This window comes from Colletes latitarsis, chromosome 2 (assembly GCF_051014445.1).
Source record: "Colletes latitarsis isolate SP2378_abdomen chromosome 2, iyColLati1, whole genome shotgun sequence".
Classification (NCBI taxonomy): Eukaryota; Metazoa; Arthropoda; class Insecta; order Hymenoptera; family Colletidae; genus Colletes; species Colletes latitarsis.
Genome location: NC_135135.1, coordinates 9,137,716 through 9,161,008, shown reverse-complemented (window position 1 = coordinate 9,161,008; position 23,293 = coordinate 9,137,716). Strand labels below are relative to the sequence as shown.

The 23,293-nt window shown below is 33.6% G+C and overlaps 3 protein-coding genes across 4 annotated transcripts; 2 read left to right on the top strand and 1 right to left on the bottom strand.

Annotated features, from left to right (window-relative positions):
- The first annotated feature begins 7,671 nt into the window (after positions 1 to 7,671).
- Positions 7,672 to 9,455, top strand: LOC143350930 (high affinity copper uptake protein 1). 2 transcript variants are annotated; one of them, XM_076782781.1, is made up of 4 exons: positions 7,672 to 7,920; positions 7,999 to 8,132; positions 8,215 to 8,274; positions 9,220 to 9,455. In XM_076782781.1, exons 1-4 carry the CDS (start codon positions 7,915 to 7,917, stop codon positions 9,416 to 9,418), a joined length of 399 nt encoding a protein of 132 aa, XP_076638896.1. In that variant the 5' UTR covers positions 7,672 to 7,914; the 3' UTR covers positions 9,419 to 9,455. The 2 variants fall into 2 exon arrangements, with proteins under 2 accessions (XP_076638896.1, XP_076638895.1); XM_076782780.1 differs by having other exon boundaries at positions 7,672 to 8,132.
- Positions 9,456 to 10,708: 1,253 nt separating this feature from the next.
- On the bottom strand, positions 10,709 to 12,394 carry LOC143348101 (uncharacterized). Its single transcript, XM_076777954.1, has 2 exons — positions 12,070 to 12,394; positions 10,709 to 11,857 (listed from the first exon to the last, which is right to left on the bottom strand). The coding sequence occupies exons 1-2, from the start codon at positions 12,145 to 12,147 to the stop codon at positions 10,730 to 10,732; spliced, it is 1,206 nt and encodes a 401-aa protein (XP_076634069.1). The 5' UTR covers positions 12,148 to 12,394; the 3' UTR covers positions 10,709 to 10,729.
- Positions 12,395 to 13,898: 1,504 nt separating this feature from the next.
- On the top strand, positions 13,899 to 22,964 carry L(3)72ab (U5 small nuclear ribonucleoprotein l(3)72Ab). Its single transcript, XM_076781595.1, has 6 exons — positions 13,899 to 14,170; positions 14,345 to 14,508; positions 14,587 to 15,106; positions 15,217 to 15,463; positions 16,136 to 16,463; positions 17,511 to 22,964. Exons 1-6 carry the CDS (start codon positions 14,126 to 14,128, stop codon positions 22,609 to 22,611), a joined length of 6,405 nt encoding a protein of 2,134 aa, XP_076637710.1. The 5' UTR covers positions 13,899 to 14,125; the 3' UTR covers positions 22,612 to 22,964.
- Positions 22,965 to 23,293: the final 329 nt, after the last annotated feature.

Sequence of the window (23,293 nt, the reverse complement as noted above, 5' to 3'; positions counted from 1 at the left end):
CAACGAAACCGAACGCACGGAATTTCGACACAAACAATATTTCATTCGATGTTCGACCAATAACACGTACAACCCCTGACAAAATGTTTTCGACCAAACTGTAATACGAAATTATTTTTATAATAATTTTAGGAAACGTATAGGTGTATTAGATGGGGTTGAGGTTTATTGTTAAGATGGATCTTCCCCTACGAACCCTGACAAAATGTTTTCGACCAAATCTTAATACGAAATTATTTTTATAATAATTTTAGGAAACGTATAAGTGTATTAGATGGGGTTGAGATTTATTATTATATAATACGAAATTATTTTAGTAATAATTTTAAGAAACGCATAGGTGTATTAGATGGGGTTGAGGTTTATTGTTAAGATGGATCTTACCCTACGAGCCCTGACAACATGTTTTCGACCAAACCTTAATACGAAATTATTTTGATAATATTAAGAAACACACAAGTGTATTCGATGGGGTTGAGATTTATTATTAAACGACTCTTCGTTGTTTTTGATGAGGAAATATCAATAAAGGTAAATTATAGTTGGAAAAAAGGTTTCGACCGCGACAGAACTAATAACAGAGTGTTTCACAAACCCCTACAACACGAAATTATTTTAATAATAATTTTATAAAACGCATACGTGTATTGGATGAGGGTGAGATTTATTATTAAACGACTTTTCGTTGTTTTTGATGAGGAAATATCAATAAAGCTAAATTATAGTTGGAAAAAAGTTTTCGACCGCGACAGAACTAATAACAGGGTGTTTCACAAACCCCTACAACACGAAATTATTTTGATAATAATTTTAGGAGACGCACAGGTGTATTAGATGGGGTTGAGATTTATTATTAAACGACATTTCGTTCTTTTTAATAGGGAAATATCAATAAAACTGAAGTATAGTTGGAAAAAAGGTTTCAGCCGCGACAGAAACAATAACACGGTGTTTCACAAACCCCTACAACACGAAATTATTTTGATAATAATTTTAGGAGACGCACAGGTGTATTAGATGGAGTCGAGATTTATTATTAAACGACATTTCGTTGTTTTTAATAGGGAAATATCAATAAAACTGAAGTATAGTTGGAAAAAAGGTTTCAGCCGCGACAGAAACAATAACACGGTGTTTCACAAACCCCTACAACGCGAAATTATTTTAATAATAATTTTATAAAACGCATACGTGTATTGGATGAGGTTGAGATTTATTATTAAACGACATTTCGTTCTTTTTAATAGGGAAATATCAATAAAACTGAAGTATAGTTGGAAAAAAGGTTTCGACTGCGACAGAACTAATAACAGGGTGTTTCACAAACCCCTACAACACGAAATTATTTTGATAATAATTTTAGGAGACGCACAGGTGTATTAGATGGGGTTGAGATTTATTATTAAACGACATTTCATTGTTTTTAATAGGGAAATATCAATAAAACTGAAGTATAGTTGGAAAAAAGGTTTCAGCCGCGACAGAAACAATAACAGAGTGTTTCACAAATCGCAACAACACGAAATTATTTTAATAATAATTTTACGAAACGCATAGGTGTATTAGATGGAGTTAAAATTTATTATTAAATGACTCATCCTTGTTTTTGATGAGGAAATATCAATAAAGCTAAATTATAGTTGGAAAAAAGGTTTCGACCGCGACAGAACTAATAACAGGGTGTTTCACAAACGCTACAATACGAAATTATTTTAATAATAATTTTACGAAACGCATGGATGTATTAAATGGAGTTGAAATTTATTATTAAGTAACTGTTTATTATTTTTGATGAAGAAATGTCAACAAAGTTAAGTCATAGCTGGGAAAAAGTTTTCAGCTGCGAAATAAACAGTGTTTTAGGAATCGTAGTAGAATCAAGAACTAAATGATTGTTCGTGTTAAAATAAGTTGAAAATGTAGAATTTAGATTTCAACGTGATAACATAAGTTACCACTAAATGACTAAAGATTATTTAGAAAATAATTAAGACAATTTTAAGGCTACCCAATTGTCTAAAAAAGCAACCCTTAAAATATAGAGTATTAAAGTATAGAGAGCTTATGGACAATATGGACAAATTTAGTTTATCGAAAAATAAAACTGAGCTGCAGAAAATAATAAAATTATCGTGGATAGAAATCAACCAGCAAAATGACACATGCTTATTTCATTGCCAAAACGTATAATAGCGGTTATATATAAACGTGGGAGCATTTCAAAATATTAAATAACATAAATAATTCAAAAAATATCGTTTATTCATTTATAAACTTACAATGACGAACACTTCTTTCCAGGGTTTCTGTCTGACAAATACTTTTTCCCAAACGTAATTTTGCTTTGTCAATAATTCCTGATAAAAACTAAAGAAAAGTTTACATTATTCTTAATGTATGTAATATATCCATACGTAATAGCATTTTACGTTTCAAAAACTACAACATTTTAAAATTATTTCGTACTGTTGCGTTTAACTGAAAACTTTTTGCCAGGGGTTGTATTATTATGTACAGTGCTTTCACTTTCTATACAATATATTTTTCATATTCGTCGAATTACTGATAAATTAATGATAAATTTTGTTGCACCTTGCTACGTCAATATACGCAGTTGAACAATGATATTATTTAACTATAGACTATCATACTTAGAAAACTATAGTATTCCATTTAAAAAAATTGAATGGATTTTAAAATTTTCCACAGCACACCAGGTACAAAACAAATATTTACACCGCATAACATCCACTGCTACTGTTAAAACATTTTTTCGTAACATCACTTAAAATATATTACACTCTATTGAATTAAAACAAACACTTCGTATATTGTTTCGTGCCCCCTTTTTAATACTTTGACCATTTCGGATCAACGAAAATGCACCTGCTTAAATAAGGTCATCGTTATTGCGAATCTTGGCCGGAGTTTCCATGAAAATTAATATTAGATTCAGTTTTAATACAATTTTCGAGTATAAAGAGGGCATATATTCCCCTTTGTGCAATTTTAACCGTACAGTACATATGTATATTACTGTTAGACAGTATAATATATGTAGCTGTACGGATTTTAAAAATCCCTCTATTTCTCAATGCCTCAAAACCGAGTAGAACATATTCTAGTACAGTATTTACAGTTTAATAAAAGAAACAAAACATTATCAAAATAGTATATTATTGAAAACATTTTTATTTTTATTATAATATTATATTATTGAAAATTTCGTCTTATTTCAATACTTGTTGCTTATTTAACTTTAAGACACCTATTTTGCCATTCCTTTGCAAAGATATAAAGTTGTTTCCGTCAAAAGCAACATTTAATTGAGAACATATTTTTCATTAAATTAGTTTACAGTAGACATATTACAATTATCTAAAAAAAAAAGGTAGAGACGTGATTCATAGAATCATATATGTCTGTAATTTTACTGATTTTTAAAAAAATATTTATGAATTAATATATTTCGCGGTACGTGCATAAAAATCACTTCGATGTAATTCTGCGCGTTTCTAGATGCAGATCGATCCCAATAGCGTCCTTTAATTCTTCAGTAATACTTGTTGCACTAGTATTGGCATTTATTTTTATTTGTCTCGAAATAAAATCCTATACAAAGCAATACATTCTTCGTTATATTTGTTTAGTAATATACTGTATTGTGGAATGTGGCTTTGCAACAATGCATCCAATTTCCCTGAGTAATTTTGCTTGTTTAAATAAATCAATAATAATTTGCCACGCTTCGACAGTCATTTCTGATTGCAATTCGTATATACAAGCTTATTTTACAACTGATCTGATCGTACTTTTCATTAGAAAATCCACTGGGACATTCGACTATTAATTTTCAGTATTCAAATGTATATAGATATAAATATTTTTCATCCAATCGAAAAAAAATTATTTCTCTCGATTCGTACTTGTATTATTTAAAAAAATAAAAACTCTAATCATGTATGATTATATTTCAACAAATTGGTATTGAAATACGAATAAAATTTGAACACATTTCGTTTTGGTGTACGAACATTTTTGTGGGTCACTGTATATTTCGTATCATATCTTTCTAAAACTATCTTTGCTTTGTGTACACTATTATATAATAAATAATAAAATTCACAACAGTATCTGGACGATACGTTGAATCAAATGTAGTTTTAATAAGATCAATTTTATTTAACCAAGAAGTCGTTAATAATCTCAACAATACGATCGATTTAATGTAAATGTAATAAAAGAATTTTTAATTTACTAATTTTGCTAATATTGATGATAGAATTAAATATAATTCTTTAAACATGTTCACACGATCAGTATTTCACAAAATGATAAAAATTAAATTAAAAAATTTCAAATCATTCACGGAAAAATTATTTTCGGTTACAGAGGTCAATTACAATAATTTTTGATTAATACACGTACCCCCGAAATCCTACGTGCTTTCGAGAAAAAAATTCTTTACCGAAAATATACTGTGTGGCTGGAAATGTTTCTATAACTTTTTAACCAAGCCTCAATTAACAAATTAGTATCCTTGATTTTCGTCTTATTTATAGAATCTCCCATTAAAATTTTTCCCAGGGTTAATCAAACACCCTGTATATACTGTACTTTGTGACATTATCACGGACGAAGTATAGAATAAACATTTTAGATATTTCGAAAATTTAAAATTATTATCGAAAATTACTGATATGAATGAAAAACTCATTGCAAGATTTAGTTTAATTCTAAGAATTGTTAATAACGAATATGAAATAAACTGAAAAACATTTGAGTACAATTGTTTGTTTGCAACAAATGCTAAGGTAATGCCATTCACACTTCTATTATACTATAATTTATGTCTCATCTATGTTTATATGCATAAACAAGAGAAAATAGTTGTTTTACGATATGATAATGAATGTGAAACAATTTCTCCTAAATTGAAGTTTTATTACCACACAGAAACTCATTTTAAAATTCTCTTTGCAACATAGAAATTATTTATGTCCTGGAAATTCAACTCGCATATAAGAATAATTCTTTATTCCTTAATAAAAAAAAAATATATCAACATCAAAATTAAATTCTAGGCCTCAAAAAATCCTTAAAACACTCTTAATTTACTTCGCATTTTTGAAGATCTAAACCACTATGTCGTGACTTGGAAGGGCCACGAGTCGTTATTGCACAGCGGCCAAAAAGGGGACGTGTGAGAATGTGTGGCTTGCCACACATCGCTAAGGAGGGGGTGGATTTCACACACTTTTCCTTCCCTTATTCGAGATGAAGGTGGAGGCCCGAGTCGTCATTGCACAGCGACCTAATGCGACCCTACACTTCACCTTGAGGGGAGATCGTCATCTCTACCCCCGGAATGAACTCACAGTGAGCACAACGTGCAGAGGGGGCACTGCACGTAACTGTAAGCTGGTGATTTCCAAAGCCCTCCTACAACGCAGAGGTACTTAGGTCGTGGTTTTAGTCGATAAGAGTCCAACACTACCCTATGCCACCGGGGGGTTCAAAAATCGTATTCCCTACAAACGATTCAATACTCGATTCAGCATAAGACAATATCTTTCTAACTTTTCTAACTGTGCGTCACTAGCCTCCCTTATAACGTTCGTGAGTCTAAATTTTACTTTAAAATTTATTTATTATTTACATATTTGTACATACATCCTGCTTTTTAATTTATATGGCACAGGGAAATTGTTCTACTACACGAAGTTAAAATTAAGAATAATATTTGTCGAACACATTATTTTATTAAGCTTTGTGTATTATTTCTCGTTAATCAATTTAGTTGATAACATTTTGGGAAACTGAACCTTTTCTTTAGTCTTTTTATTAAGTAGAACTTTTGTTTATATTGTCTAAACTGATAAATTTATTTAATTATCTACTTTTAAGTTAATTTCGTACCTTGGTGTGGAGCAAACATTAGTCGAACCGATAAATTTTAGTTAATATTCATTATTAAAAAAGCTAACAACATTGTTACGGAACTTCTTGCTTTTAATTATCGAGATTTTTAACGGAACTATTTTTATTGTTAAAAATTCAGTAGCGTCAATGTTCCATATTTATATGAAGCCACCATACCAAATTGCATGATTTTCTATTAAACCATGCCTACGAGATAAAGCAAGACAAAGCCCATCATACTTATACAAATACAAAATATGTCAATATATAAAGCTTCTTCTTTTTTCTTCATTTCCTTACATACAGGGTGTACAGCCACCCCTAGGAAAAATTTTAATGGGAGATTCTAGAGGCCAAAATAAGACGAAAATCAAGGATACTAATTTGTTGATTGAGACTTTGTTAAAAAATTATAGAAACATTTCTGGTCACACGGTATATTTTCGGTGAAGAATTTTTTTCTCGAAAGTGCGTAGGATTTCAAAGGTATGTCTATTCACCAAAAATTATTGTAAATGAACCCTGTAACTAAAAATAATTTTTTTATAACGATTTGAAATGTTTTAATTTTGTCGAAAAATGTCACACCTACTCAAATTTTTTTCTCGAAGGTGGATAGAATTTCGGAGGAATGTCTAATGACCAAAAATGGTTGTAATTGACCCTTGCAACAAAAAATAATTTTTTTAAAACGATTTGAAATTTTTTTTTTCGCCGAAAAATTTCAGCACCTACCCCCTATCGATTTTTCTTAAAAATTCGTTTTTCATTTTTAATAATTTTGTTTGACGCCCTAGAGGAAAGTTATCTAATACTTTTTTGTAGGTATCCATGAGCTCTACTTCACAAAAAAATTTCAATGAGATACGTTCACTATTGTAAGAGTTATGGCCGTTTGAAAATTGAACCACTTTTATGGGGTTTTCCTCATTTTACGGGGTTAAGAAGCAACTTTTCCAATATTTTTAGAATTTCTACATATTCTTCATTAAAATACGCGTTGATTGCTTTTTGAAATATTAAAATCGTCCAATCCGTTCAGAAGTTATGACGTTTTAAAGATTTGCTTGAAATTTCAGGGAAGCATTTCTGGTCACAAATTATATTTTCGGTAAAGAATTTTTTTCTCGAAAATGCGTAGGATTTAGAGGGTATGTCTATTCACCAAAAATGATTGTAATTGACCCCTGCAACCAAAAATAATTTTTTCCAGAATGATTTAAAACTTTTCAATTGTCAGGGTAGCAGACAGTTATGGTCAGACATTATATTTTCAGTAATGAATTTTTTTCTCGAAAATGGTTAAGATTTCGAGGGTATGTCTATTCACAAAAAATGATTGTAATTGACCCCTGCAACTGAAAATAATTTTTCCGTGAATGATTTGAAATATATTAATTTAATTTTTTATTAACTTTTTAACGAAGCCTCAATCAACAAATTTTCGCCTTACTTTGGCCTCTAAAATCTCCCATTAAAATTTTTCCCAGGTTTGTGGTGCTGCTAAGTGCTGCTTATAAACCTGTAAACAGAAAATATAAATTATATATAAAATAATTAAAAAAGTAAGCTATTCCTAATCCACATACGTTTCCTTCATCTTAGTTTCGCTTATTACTTTTTAATTGAAGAATTTAATCTCTAAATATTGGGATGAAAAAGCAATGGTATTAACGAGATAAGACACGCAAAGGAACGAAGAAAGATCTTTGCCATCACAAAGTTTAATGTTCCCAAAAAGTTAAAAAGAAACTTTATGCAAATGTTTGAAGACGTCCAAACTCGACATTTGACCGTTTTCGACGATTTATTTAACAATAAATCTTGCTTAGGAGACATGTTGATTCGATTTTAATTCTCTCGAATAACGATCGATCATATAGATACGTTATCTATAATTTGATAAAGTAGCCAAGTAAGGAGATCACAGAACTCATTAGAGCATATGCGGTCTCTGTGAAAGTGTTGAATGTACTACTATAATCTTACAAAATGCATGTAAGTAATAAAAAAACATGTGCTAAATTTTTATGCAAATTTTCTGCTTTTTCAATTCATAAAGTAAATTTATGTCAGATGTCATTTCATATTGGCGAGAACGAAGTTATTTTATTTGATGAATGGAATGTAGTTGATTGGCAAGGGATCGGATGGTCAATGGTTGGTATTATTCTTCTAACGTCTATTTACGAAGGAATAAAGTCTTATCGGTAAGTGACATACCGTATTTGCAAAATTATTCACAAAATTATGTTCATTATTATCTATTTTCTCTTTCTTTATATTCTGAAGCGAACATCTTTACGTACATACTCCGTGTCTCTGGAGGAATAAAGAAGACAGATCGAGGATGTATGTATAATCATACTTCTCGGTATTGCAAATCAAAACAGTAACGTCTGCAACTCATCTACGCAAATTTCTATTACAAACACAATAACCTTCTGTTTTATTATATTCTTCTATCCCAGACTTTAATTGTACACTCAATTCCAGACATTGAGGTAGTTGGATTAATTCGTCATAAATACCTGTAATTGCATTATTGAAAAGAAAAAGCAAAAACGAAGATACGTTATTCTATCATTTTTTATATAAAATTTAATTTTCTTTAAGAACTATTTACAACATATTTTAAAACGTTTAGAAACAATAATACGTTAGAAAAACAAAAAATCTGTAAGTAATCATCATTATCCATGGAACAATTTTGTTCAAATTCTAATCAGGTTTCAAACAAAGAATATGCAACTTAAATATAAATATGAAATTTATTTTATATTTATTTATACTTAAATACTTACACTTAAATATAAAATTTATTTTATATTTATTTATACTTAAATACTTACACTTAAATATAAAATTTATTAAAATCGATTTATCCGTTTAGGCGTAATGTTAAAAGACATACATATATACGCACATTAGAAAAATATATGTCTATTTTAATAGTCAAAAGATAATTAGGGGATCCTAGAACGCGATTTTCGATCAAAAATACGTGTTTCAAACTATTTCTTAATTACAGTACCTTTTTTATAGAAAGGAAATTAATAAATCTTCAAACGCAATTTCAACATTTTTGATTTTCATCTTATTTTTATGCATACGATCATTGCTTAAATTACTATCCACCTACATGTAATTGTTTGTTACCACAATTCAAATATTCATATTAATATTAACAAATAAATTCTTGTAAAAATGTGGTGAGAATGAGTTAATTTAAATCTGCTAGATACACCTGTTGTATCTTACAAAAGTATGAGTGCATCATAGCATACTTTGTTTCAGGACATTACTATTTTCCAAGATACATCTTCTTCAAACAATTGTTCATGTCATTCAAGCGGTTATAGGATATTTTCTTATGTTAATTTTTATGACATACAATGTTTGGCTCTGCTTAGCAGTGGCACTTGGTGCAGCCCTTGGTTATTGGCTATTTGCTTGGGAAAAATCTACTGGTGATAATATCGAATGCTGCTTGTAAATTCTACATTGTATTTAATTTATAAAATAAATTACAATTAAAGACAAATTAATATTAAATATATATTATTTATTATGTATTAAACGCACTATAATCTACACATTCAATACAAATTATATTTCCAATAAACGCCATCTGGTTGAATGCATTTTTTGCATTGCTATTATTATTGCAGACAGCAATTTAATCAATTGTAAATAAACTTTATCTAAACAAATTTTCCTGTGCATTGTGTGTCATAAGCCAATGTTTGATCATTCTAAGTATTATCATCCTAGAAGTGTTACATTATTGATTGTTCATAAACTATTTTGTACAATGCTTAAGTTATACAAAAATTAAAAATAAATTCAATCTTATTTTGAAATGAATTTGTTAAAAATGGAATTAAGAAAGAACTATTGATAAACTGTAATGATTTTTAGATATGATAACATATATAGGAACATTTATACCAAATTTAGCAATGCTTACTGTTAATTTAAGAAATTTATTAAAGATTTCCTCGTGGCTTAGGACTTCAATTCATGACAAGGTATTTACTTTTTAACAATTTAAAGGAAATTTTAATGAAACCTCTGGTTCTACAATTTTTTCATGAAAGACAAGACATTGTTTTATCGATACATAATTGAAAGGCTGGGATAGGAGCAATTATTTTGCAAAACCAAACTCTTTGTTGCATATGCTTGAAAGACTGACCAACTTCAAAACTAAATATGGTTAAATAAAAAAAGAAATGTTAACCATAACATTACAAAATTTATTGTAATAAATGAATCAAGTACTCTGTTATACTTTGCAGATGCATTATCAAGAGCTAATGATAATGATAAGAAATTTCAGGTTATAGAAACTAATTTGTCACTTTGTGTTGATATAATCAACTATAGTGAGAATCTAAGTTTGTAATAGTTCAAAAAACAGTCAAGAATATATAGTTACAAAAGTTAAATAAAGTAATTAAAGAAGACTAACTAAATAGAAATGAAAAACAAAAAGGAATAGTGAAATGTTGCTATCGAAATAGCCAATTTTATTTAGCGAACGCTTACTTTTGTTATGTGTAACGACGTTCGCTATTCATACTTCACTTATCGAAGTACTTTTCGTTTTTGTTTGTACACTATACACAAGAATTTTACTTATTATCCTAACAATTTGAAATAGAACTTCAATTCTTGAAGAAATATCACTAACATATAACTTTCTCAATTAAATATTTAGTATAAATAGAAATTAGGTACGAATAATTTGACACATTTTAAAAATTCACATATTTTATTATATTTACATGAACAAAGCATTTAGTTAATCAAACTTAATACGAGGAATATAAAATTGTTTTCTACGATCTACAATATCTTCTAAAGAATTCAAATCTGGCAAAACAGGTGGAAGTTTGATATGAGTATTAGACCATGTCTGAGTATAAACTTTAATCTGTGGCTGTTTATTGTCACTATGACTTGGAGTATAATAGGATTCAGTTGACGTTGAGAATTTTGGATAGTAAGGATCATGTTCTTGCTCATTCGGTACTAAAGGTTTCAAAGACAAAGTTAGGGCATATAAAGGTACTTCTGTAGTTGTTAAGGAGGTATTAATTGTAGTTGATGGCATTTTTGTAATTTTTTGTATAGAGTTCAATGTTTCTGTATAAGGATAATTTCTATGATTCATAAAAGATAGCTTCGAAAAGTCTGGAGAATTTTTTATAATATGGTGATTATTCATATTGTTTGGCTGATTCTGCACCTTTTCAGGAAAGGTGTTTAACGAATATTTCAAAAAGTTATACAAGGCGTCATTTGTTTTTTGGTCAGCTTCCTCCCTGCCATTGAATTTAACCTTATCATTAATAATTTGACTCGGAACAGAAGAATTTTCATCAATTACAGATCTATTTTGTTGATTTTGATTTACAAAAGGAAAGTACTGTGTTTTTACATTCGTAAAACGATCAAGAGGAACATTTGTCGTGAGATTGTAATTATTTAATGGCGGATGAAAAAATTTAATTATCTTGTTTTCTCCAACTTTTGTTGCATTAAAATTGCTCAGAATATCCTGCGAACTAAATGCAAATCCACGTCGCTCTGCATTATATATCTTTATCGGTTGTATCTCTTGCAAAGATTTAAAAAAGAAATGACAGTTAGTATTGTCCGCTGATCCCTTTGCACAGGAAGAGTTGTTATACTTTTCTTTCTGCATTTCTGTGTTCGGAGAAACAGGTCCTTGACATTTAACTAGATGAGCATGATCGCATATTAAGGCATCTTGTCGAAAAGCAGTTTCCTCTGGACACTGATAGGTAAATTTGTTTCCAAATTCATCGCACGTGTGATATATTTTACATCTGGTATCAACGTCTGCATAGAAACCAGCTGTTCTATCGATGCATGAAAAATTTGTTTTGACAGGAATTACACTACTCTGTAAAATATATTTATATGCTTTGATAACAGACATTTTATTTTCCAGCTATAATGTTATGTATATTTACAATATAGTTTATTTTAATGACTAATTGCTTATATTGTAAAATTAACAATCACCATTTTTCACAAAAATATTACTTTTTTAAATTATTTTATACGAAATTAAGGACGACTTTATTACGAAGTGTAATATTTGTAATTACTTACAGGAATCTCAGATTGAATGCCTACAATTGAAAGTACGTATAGACAAATTATTTCTAAAATCCATTTTAAACGCCACATAGTAATAATCAAACGAATAAAACCTCAAATGTAAAACTTTATGAAAGTAATGGGGTTACTAGTTTACCTTTACAGTGTTTATGAGTCTTATTCTAGTACTTAAAGAGAAAGCAAAGGTGTGCTTAGTATTAGTTAAAGTTAGAATATGGATTTAAACCTGTGTTTCCCACCAGTGTAATTAATTACACATTCATACTTAGAACTTGTTAGTAAGAACTATTACAAATTGTTACATTACTTTTCTATAAGTTCGAAATCATATAATATATTCATAATATCAGTAATATTATTTGCGTGAAAGCCAGATTATAAATTATTTTTATAATTTATACATTATTTCTTTATTTTGTAAAAAGCATGGTATCTAGAAAATGCCAAGTTAAAGGACATTCTTTGAAAAACAAAAGGCTTAGGGACTTTCTCAATATCGTGACCAGAAGTGCCAGAAGTGCACCGAAAGTGCTCTCTCACACTATGCCAGATCACGCGTACGTGAGCTCTTATATCCAATAGCATATCCAATAGTTCGTTATTTTCAACGATAGATGGCGCTTATTTTCGACCTCAAACCCCCTGGTGCTAAAACGTCCAAGTTTGTCGTGGAATAATTCGCCATTTCCAACGCTAGATGGCGCTTAATTTGTCGACCTCAAACCCCCTGGTGCTAAAACGCCCAAGTTTGTCGTGAAATAGTTCGTTACCTTCAACGCTAGATGGCGCTTATTTACCGACCTCAAACCCCCTGGTGCTAAAACGCCCAAGTTTGTCGTGGAATAGTTCGTCTTGTCCACGCTAGATGGATTTCACGACAAACTTGGACGTTTTAGCACCAGAGGGCCTGTGGTCGATAAATAGGCGACATCTAGCGTCGTAGGTAATGAACTATTCCACGACAAACTTGGGCGTTTTAGCACCAGGGGGTTTGAGGTCGAGAAATAAGCGCCATCTAGCTTTGAAAATAACGAACTATTCCATGTAACTTGGGCGGCTTTCTCGACTCCCACGAGGCGGTCTGAAATTACTTCGGGTAGCTTCGGAGAATCGAGAAAAAGAGCATGTGTCTGTGCTAATTGCATCCTATTTTATATAAGTACATAATATTTTTCTTATGTTATATTTATAAACATGTTAATCATATTACATATTTTCATGTACTAATAATTATAAAAATGCGGTGTAAGTCTAATATTTAAAAACATATTACTTAAATAATAATGCATGTAAATGCATATAATACTTTTTGTATTCTTAAATAAATGTTTATAGTATAACTTAGTAATAATTAATATAATTATACTGCTATTAAAGCTAATTAAAGGTATAATAAATAAACACAATCATGAATTTATAACTATTTTGTCATTTATTTTAATCTAATTGTTACATAACATATATGTTGTATAATGATAGGAAATCATTCTTTTATGATTTTTCTACCCCTTCTGCTGACTTTTAAAAATACACATAAAAATGTAATTCATTTTCAAATTGTACTAAATATGCTTTAGCCTGTTTTACATCCAATAATTTTGAGTGTTCAAAATTCTGTGAACTTATACACTGTTCATAAAAAACTTGTAGTGATTTTGCGTATCATTTCTAATGTAAACCATGGATAGGGAATTTATTTTTTATCTAGGGGTAGTATTGGTTTGAAGGTTTGGCCGCCAAAGGCGCCAGCCTTGCAACTAAAAAAATCTGGTTTGGAATCCAAACTTTGGATCTGACAATCATCTATGATTTGCATTCTTATTGCTTCTTGTACAATTTCAGACAATCGAGTATCAATATTTTCGTTAGTTTTGTGAAATAGTATGTATCACATAAAATTATCTGTAAACATTTATAATCAAATGCATGAGATAAGTCATGCTTTGTGTAATTAGTGTTCAGTGAGGATAAAAAAAAAAAGTAATATACAGTGTGTGTGTGAGAAAATATTTGTTGTGCTAACCCCGGTTATTAAACAAAAACAATCATGGCTGATGCTGCGGCCAGACAATTGCAATATGAATATAAAGCCGTGAGTATATTTATTAATTTAAATAAAAGATTATTAGTTTTATTTCACAGTTTCTTTATTCCATTGTAACGTTATTTGTTAAGGTATTCAATTTAAATACAATTACACACATTTATGAATGAAAATACGAAACCAAAGAATTACTAGTATTTTAATATGTATTTATATTTTCAGAATTCTAATCTTGTTTTACAAGCTGATGTGAGATTAATAGAAAGGCGTAGTAGAGATGAAGCTACTGGTGAGGTAATGTCACTTGTTGGGAAGCTTGATGGTACACGTATGGGTGACAGAGCACAACGTACTAAACCAGGAAAAGCGGAAGAACGAAAAGTCAAGTAAGTATAAGTGTTCGTTAAAAATTCTTGTATATTACAATGAAACACGTACGTAATGCCAGTTTTTATGTTTAACAGGCGTCAAAAGCGAGACGAAGCACAGTATGATTTTACACGAATGAAAGGTGCAACATTACTCTCAGAAGGTGTGGACGAAATGGTTGGAATTGTTTATCGCCCTAAAACACAAGAAACACGGCAGACTTACGAAGTATTGTTAAGCTTTATTCAAGAAGCTTTAGGAGATCAACCTAGAGATATACTTTGCGGTGCTGCAGATGAAGTACTAGCAGTCTTGAAAAATGATAGGCTTAAAGAAAAAGATAAGAAGAAGGAAACCGAACTACTGTTAGGTTCTTTGGCGGAAGAAAGATTCGCGTTGCTGGTAAATCTTGGGAAGAAAATAACAGACTTTGGAAGCGATGAAAAGAATCCCGCGAACGAGGAAAATATTGACGAAACATATGGAATTAATGTACAGTTTGAAGAAAGCAGCGAAGAAGACGACGAGGACGTTTACGGAGAGATTAGAGAAAATGACGACGAAGCCGACGAAGGCGAAGAAGCCAACGATGATAGAGCTATTCATGCCGAAAATGTAAGTATGTACTACTACGCGCAATATTTTCGCGAAGAAGATCGTGAAAGTGTTTGTAAAAGTAATAAAATAAATGTTTACGCTTTTTAAATAATCGCGTTAATTTTTAGCTAGGCGGTGCGGAAGAAATGAAAAAAGAGAAGCCATTGCATCCTTTGGATATAGATGCGTATTGGTTGCAAAGAAGATTAAGCAGAATTTATGACGATGCAATGGTTTCGCAAGCACGAGCCGCGGAAGTGCTGGCAGTTTTAAAAGATGCTGGGGATGATCGAGACTGCGAGAATCAATTGGTACTTTTGTTAGGCTACGATTGCTTCGACTTTATCAAACAGCTGAAGAAGTACAGGCATACAAGTAAGAAATTTCCCTAGACAAATATAATTATTATTTTTTTGAGCACGGAGCATCTTAGAACCGAACGCTCTTCGCTTGCAACCGCGATTTATTGTTGATCGATTATTTATTCGTATCCTTTATATGAAAATACAAAGAAAGTATACAGTGCATAATGGTGGCTAGGTTGCAATTTTATTCTTTTATTTTTAAATTTAATAAAACAGAACCGGAAGACTACGGTACATTCAGTTTTAGGTATTCTGCGCGTTCAATAGAATATAATATGCTATAGTTTGGATTAGGTGTTATTATTGTTTCTAGTTTTGAAAATATATTTATGAGATAGTCCGTTAATCTGATCTTAGTTCTATTTCGATTCTACACTATGCATTAACGTTTAACTTTTGGCCAGCAGTCTTTGTGTCCACTTAGATCGATGTAAATCCGGTTGTTATTCCTATCAGTTCTAACAACTAGCTTCCCATTTGTCCTGTCGCGGCAGCCAAGTATATTTATGTTTTTAAATCTGTGAGATATCGATGTGCCGTTATGCATCTCTATCTAACTTGCACTCCCAGAAATAAAGAAACGATTGCATCATGCACAACGACACAAATATGCAAACGTATCATCCAAAGGTTTAATGATACTTAAATATGTTATAAAAGCAATTGTCTCTATTAATTACAGTTGCTTATTGCACTATGTTGGCATCTTCACAGTCTGAATCGGAACGACAAAAAATTCGAAATAGAATGAACGATGATCCAGTATTAGCAAAAATTCTGCGTCAGTTGGATACAGGTAAGGGTGACGATGATACCGATGAAACGATGGAAGCAAGAGCGCAACGTAAAAGAAGAGAAGAGAATGAAGATACTGGAGGGCCTGGTGGCCAAGTCCAGGGTACAAGGAATCTAATAGATTTAGAGGATCTTATGTTTGCACAAGGCAGTCACTTTATGGCAAATAAACGTTGTCAGTTGCCCGATGGAAGTTTCAGAAAGCAACGTAAAGGGTAGATATTGAAACAGTTCAAATTCTTTAACCCTCGATCGACGATGGATGGGTCATTTTGACACACGATAGAAGTTTCAATATACTAATTGCTGAACAATATCTTCTAGTGAACTGCAATTTTAGTGTTGACTAAATTGACACGCGTAAACAAGTATATTCCTTTATTACTATGCATATCATAGGTGCATGGACTATGTTGAATTTACAAATATGTTCCCGATAAGTTTGGCATTTTGAGATGTATTTCGTAATTTTTTATTACCCTTATATTGTTTGTAGAAATACACTCCTGGACAAAAAGATAGAATTGCCCAAATTTAACGAATAGTATATACAGGAGGATTCTAGAGAAAATCAAGAATACCAATTTGTCGATGGAGGCTTCGTTAAAAAGTTATTAACAATTAAATTCAAAAATTTCAAATCGTTCTGGAAAAATTATTTTCGGTTGCGGGGGTCAATTACAATCATTTTTGGTGAATAGACATACCCCCGAAATCTTGCGTATTTTCGAGAAAAAAATTCAGTACGGGCTGAACTTTAAACATTAATAACTTTTTAACGAAGCCTCCATCAACAAATTGGTATTCTTGATTTTCGTCTTATTTTGGCCTCTAGAATCACCCATTAAATTTTTTCCCAAAGGTGGCCGAACACCCTGTATAATTATTATCTATTAATAATATTTAAATTCTGAAATAGTAGTTTATTATAGGTTTGCATATTTATTAACTATCAATTGTGTCGTGATTCAATAGTGTACCAATATTCTTTGCATTTCTGATGACAGTAGTTGTTTAAAATTTCAATTATTTAATAAAACAAATGAAACACGATGAAACACGTTATAAGTTTGAAGTGTCGGTCACCAGTGACCGCCATGGCAGCCATAAGTATCTTTTTCCCAGGAGTATACAAACATTTCTGACTTGTTTAACAATAAAAATAAGCAAATGGCAGGTCAAAGTGACCCATTCGTAGAGCGAGGGTTAACTCGTAACTTAAACAAATCATTGATTATCTCTTTCTTCCAAAATGATTACAGTTACGAAGAGGTTCACGTTCCTGCATTGAAACCGAAACCGTTTACGGAAAGTGAGAAACTACATCCCATCGATCAGTTACCAAAATACGTACAACCGGCTTTCGAAGGGTTTAAAACCTTAAATCGGATTCAGAGCCGCTTATATCAAACCGCCTTGGAAAGTGACGAAAATTTACTGCTATGTGCACCGACGGGCGCCGGTAAAACCAACGTTGCACTTTTATGCATGATGCGTGAAATCGGTAAACATATAAACGCCGATGGTACGATTAATACCGACGAGTTCAAAATAATTTATGTTGCACCGATGCGTTCGCTGGTACAAGAAATGGTCGGAAACTTCGGCAAAAGATTGTCCACGTACAACTTGACCGTATCAGAATTAACTGGTGATCATCAACTGACGAGGGAACAGATTGCCGCGACCCAAGTTATAGTATGCACACCCGAAAAGTGGGATATCATAACACGGAAAGGAGGCGAGAAAACCTTCACTTCGTTGGTCAGATTGATCATAATCGATGAAATTCATTTGCTACACGACGAGAGGGGACCCGTTTTAGAAGCATTGGTCGCTAGAACGATTCGAAATATCGAAACGACGCAAGAGGACGTAAGGTTGATCGGTTTGTCGGCGACGTTGCCAAATTACCAAGACGTTGCGGCATTTTTACGCATAAAGCCAGAAACAGGCTTATTTTACTTCGACAACAGTTTCAGGCCTGTTGCGTTGGAGCAACAGTATATAGGTATCACGGAGAAAAAAGCGCTGAAACGTTTCCAAGTGATGAACGAAATTGTGTACGAGAAGACGATGGAACACGCGGGCAGAAATCAAGTTCTTATTTTTGTACACTCGCGAAAAGAAACTGGAAAAACCGCGCGTGCCATTAGGGACATGTGTTTAGAAAAAGACACGTTAGGACAATTTCTCAGAGAAGGATCCGCGTCCATGGAAGTTTTAAGAACGGAAGCTGAACAAGTTAAGAATCAAGAACTTAAAGATTTGTTGCCTTATGGGTTTGCTATCCATCACGCTGGAATGACGAGGGTAGATCGAACGTTGGTCGAGGATCTTTTTGCGGATAGACACATACAAGTTTTAGTATCGACCGCGACCTTAGCTTGGGGTGTTAATTTACCCGCGCACACGGTTATTATCAAAGGAACTCAGGTGTACAATCCGGAGAAAGGTAGGTGGATCGAGTTAGGCGCTCTGGACGTATTGCAAATGTTGGGTAGAGCCGGTCGTCCGCAGTACGACACGAAAGGCGAAGGTATTCTCATCACGAATCACAGCGAGTTGCAATATTATTTGTCTCTTTTGAATCAGCAGCTACCCATCGAGTCACAATTAATTAGTAAAATGTCAGACATGTTAAACGCCGAAATCGTGTTGGGTACTATACAAAATATTAGGGACGCTGTCACTTGGTTGGGGTATACTTACTTGTACATCAGGATGCTTCGTTGCCCGAATTTGTATGGCATAAGTCACGACAAATTGAAGGACGATCCGTTGCTCGAATTACACAGAGCGGACATTATTCATTCCGCCGCTGTAGGATTAGATCGAAGCGGCTTGATTAAATACGATCGAAAGTCTGGAAACTTTCAAGCTACCGAATTAGGACGGATAGCATCTCATTATTACTGTACTCACGACACGATGGCAATCTACAATCAATTGCTAAAACGTACTCTGAGCGAAATCGAACTGTTCCGTGTATTTTCATTGTCCAGCGAGTTTAAGCACATAAACGTCAGGGAAGAAGAGAAATTAGAATTGCAGAAATTAATGGAGAGGGTGCCCATTCCGGTGAAAGAAAGTATAGAAGAACCAAGCGCGAAAGTCAACGTGCTTCTGCAAGCGTACATCTCTCAATTGAAGCTCGAAGGATTCGCTCTTATGTCCGACATGGTGTTCGTTACTCAGTCCGCGTCCCGATTAATGAGAGCAATTTTTGAAATAGTATTGTTCCGTGGTTGGGCGCAACTGGCCGACAAATGTTTGTCGTTGTGCAAAATGATTGATCGTAGAATGTGGCAATCGATGTCGCCTCTCAGGCAGTTCAGAAAAATGCCCGAAGAAATTGTGAAGAAGATAGAAAAGAAGAATTTCCCGTGGGAGAGATTGTACGATCTCGGACCAAACGAGATCGGTGAATTGATTCGGGTGCCGAAACTCGGTAAAACGATCCACAAATATATACATCAATTTCCAAAGCTGGAACTGTCGACGCACATTCAACCAATAACGCGTTCCACTTTAAGAGTCGAACTAACTATCACACCTGATTTCCAATGGGACGAGAAAGTACACGGTGCCTCGGAAGCATTCTGGATCTTAGTCGAAGACGTAGACTCCGAAGTGATACTTCATCACGAATATTTCTTATTGAAAGCTAAATACGCGGCGGACGAGCATTTGATAAAATTCTTCGTGCCGGTGTTCGAGCCATTACCACCGCAATATTTTCTACGCGTCGTGTCGGACAGGTGGATCGGAGCGGAGACCCAATTGCCCGTCAGCTTTCGCCATTTAATTTTGCCGGAGAAAAATTTGCCGCCAACCGAGTTGCTCGATTTGCAACCGCTTCCAGTCACCGCGTTGCGTAACTCGAAATTCGAGAACATCTATACGGATAAGTTCCCGCAGTTCAATCCGATTCAAACGCAGGTGTTCAACGCTGTTTATAATTCGGACGATAACGTTTTCGTGGGCGCGCCCACGGGCTCTGGAAAAACAACTATCGCGGAGTTCGCGGTATTGCGTTTGCTCAGTCAGAATCCCGAAGGCAGATGCGTGTACATGGTTAGCAAAGAAGCATTGGCGGAATTAGTTTACACCGATTGGTCGATAAAATTTAATCAGCAGTTGGGCAGAAAGGTGGTTCTGTTGACCGGCGAAACGGGAACGGACCTTAAGTTGCTCGCCAAGGGACAGATCATTATCACAACCGCGGACAAATGGGACGTATTGTCGCGAAGATGGAAACAGAGAAAAAATGTACAAAACATTCAACTGTTCATCGTCGACGAGCTCCAATTGATCGGCGGAGAAGAAGGGCCTGTGCTGGAGGTAGCCTGTTCGAGGGCACGTTATATTTCTTCGCAATTGGACAAACCGACTAGAATTATAGCGTTGTCGGCTTCGCTCGCGGATGCAAAAGACGCGGCTCAATGGTTAGGCGCGCCAGCGGCTGCAACCTTTAACTTTCATCCGTCGGTTAGGCCTGTGCCTTTAGAATTACACGTGCAAGGAATAAATATTACTCACAACGCGTCCAGGTTGGCTGCTATGGCAAAACCGGTGTACAACGCGATACTTCGTTACGCTTCTCACAAACCAGTGATCGTTTTCGTGCCTACTCGTCGTCAAGCTAGATTAACGGCTATCGATTTATTGACATTCACGGCGGCCGAAGGACAACCTTCTCGATTCTTCCATGCGGAAGAAGTCGATATTAAACCGTTCCTGGATAGGATGACCGACAAAACGTTAAAAGAAACGCTTTCCCAAGGAGCTGCTTACCTTCACGAAGGATTATCTGCAGATGATCGGCGTCTCGTCGAACAGCTTTTCGATAGCGGTGCTATCCAAATAGCAGTTGTTACGCGTGATTTATGTTGGGATTTATCCATTAGTTCTCACCTTGTTGTTGTTATGGACACTCAGTGTTACAACGGGAAAACACACACCTACGAGGATTATCCTATTACCGATGTTCTGCAAATGGTAGCGCGTGCGAATCGCCCGTTAGAGGACGACGATGCTAAATGTATCCTTCTCTGTCAGAGCTCGAAGAAAGACTTCTTTAAGAAATTTTTGAACGAACCGTTGCCGGTGGAAAGTCATCTGGACCACAGACTTCACGATCATTTCAATGCTGAAATCGTGACAAAAACGATTGAAAATAAACAGGACGCTGTCGATTATCTTACCTGGACTTTCTTGTACAGGCGGCTTACGGAAAATCCAAATTATTATGGATTGCAAGGCGTTACGCATAGACACTTGTCGGATCATTTGTCCGAATTGGTCGAAAGTACGTTGAGCGATTTGGAACAAGCGAAATGCGTCGCCGTCGAGGACGAAATGGACACTTTGCCTTTGAATCTTGGAATGATCGCGGCTTATTATTACATTAATTATGCGACGATCGAATTGTTTAGTCTTTCTTTAAATAATAAAACTAAAATCAGAGGTTTGTTGGAGATCATTTCGGCGGCTGCCGAATACGAGACTGTTCCCGTTCGTCAGCGAGAAGAAAATCTCTTGAGGAGTTTAGCGGCGCGACTTCCACACGCTCCGCAAGCTACAAGAATGGCCGATCCTCATGTAAAGGCGCAGCTTTTGTTGCAAGCACATTTATCCAGGATACAACTTGGCCCGGAACTACAAAAAGACACGGAGTTAGTGTTGAGCAAAGCTGTCAGATTGATACAAGCTTGCGTCGATGTTCTTAGCTCGTCCGGTTGGCTGGCGCCTGCGGTTGCTGCTATGGAATTGGCACAAATGGTCACGCAAGCAATGTGGTCGAAAGATTCTTATTTAAAACAATTGCCACATTTCACATCCGAAACTATCAAACGTTGTACAGACAAAGGTGTAGAAACCGTGTTCGATGTAATGGAACTCGAGGACGATGACAGAAATCGTCTTTTACAGCTATCTGAAATACAAATGGCGGATGTTGCTAAATTCTGTAATCGTTATCCTAATATAGAAATGTCCTACGAGGTTCAGGAGAAAGATAAATTGCGCAGCGGCGGTACAGTCAATGTTATTGTTCAACTCGAAAGAGAAGATGAAGTTACTGGACCGGTTGTGGCGCCATTCTTCCCACAAAAACGCGAAGAAGGTTGGTGGGTTGTTATCGGTGATCCAAAGACTAATTCTTTGCTGTCTATTAAAAGATTAACGCTGCAACAAAAGGCGAAAGTTAAACTTGATTTTGTTGCGCCCGCGCCTGGACAACATTCCTATACTTTGTATTTTATGAGTGACGCCTATTTGGGATGCGATCAAGAATATAAATTTACTATAAATGTAGGAGAATATGACTCGGATGCCAGTTCAGGATCAGAATCAGACTGAAAGTAGTAATTTTGACCAACCATTATCTACATTACGTTCACTGATTGAGATTTCAATCTTACAATATTAAAATAAATCGATTGTGATCCAAGGTATCTTTATTTTTCAAATCTCATGTGCAAGATGTTTTTAACTGTATATTAGTAGTAGTTTATACTAATACCAAAGTATTGAGTACAGAGAAAATATTCTTTATTCGAACAGAAATTGATAAAAAATATTTAAAATTGATCACAATTAGAGGACAAGGAAATGTTAATTTAATGTAATTTTCTAATGTAATATTAAAGTTATCTTTTTCTTTAGTATTTAAATATGTATAGTAATGAATAAAAAGAAGGGAAACGAATAAATAGGTCTTATTTATTGCACCTTCCATTGTTAGACTCCTCCAACTTTTACTATTTGTTAGTGTAAAATGTTGTCTTGTTAATGAACTACTTTGTAATTGCAAATATATTTATTTACACTTTGTGATAATGAGTTCATCATGAAACTTAAAAAATAATTTGATATCTACTACTGAAGAAACCACGGTAACAGTAGTTGATAAAGTTTGTGTTTATGATTGTTGATACTCAGAATTTTAATTTGAACAATACTGATTCCACGAGAATTTGTATTAGCTAAAATAATAATACGAGTATTTTCGTTTCTTTTTATTTTATACGCAAACATTGAA

Coding starts and splice junctions, on each gene's coding strand:
- LOC143348101 (XM_076777954.1), bottom strand. CDS start 12,147: ATGTGGCGTTTAAAATGGATTTTAGAAATAATTTGTCTATACGTACTT. Junction 11,858..12,069: donor GCATTCAATCTGAGATTCCT/GTAAGTAATTAC, acceptor TATATTTTACAG/AGTAGTGTAATTCCTGTCAA.
- LOC143350930 (XM_076782780.1), top strand. CDS start 7,915: ATGCATGTAAGTAATAAAAAAACATGTGCTAAATTTTTATGCAAATTT. Junction 8,133..8,214: donor GAAGGAATAAAGTCTTATCG/GTAAGTGACATA, acceptor TATATTCTGAAG/CGAACATCTTTACGTACATA. Junction 8,275..9,219: donor AAAGAAGACAGATCGAGGAT/GTATGTATAATC, acceptor ACTTTGTTTCAG/GACATTACTATTTTCCAAGA.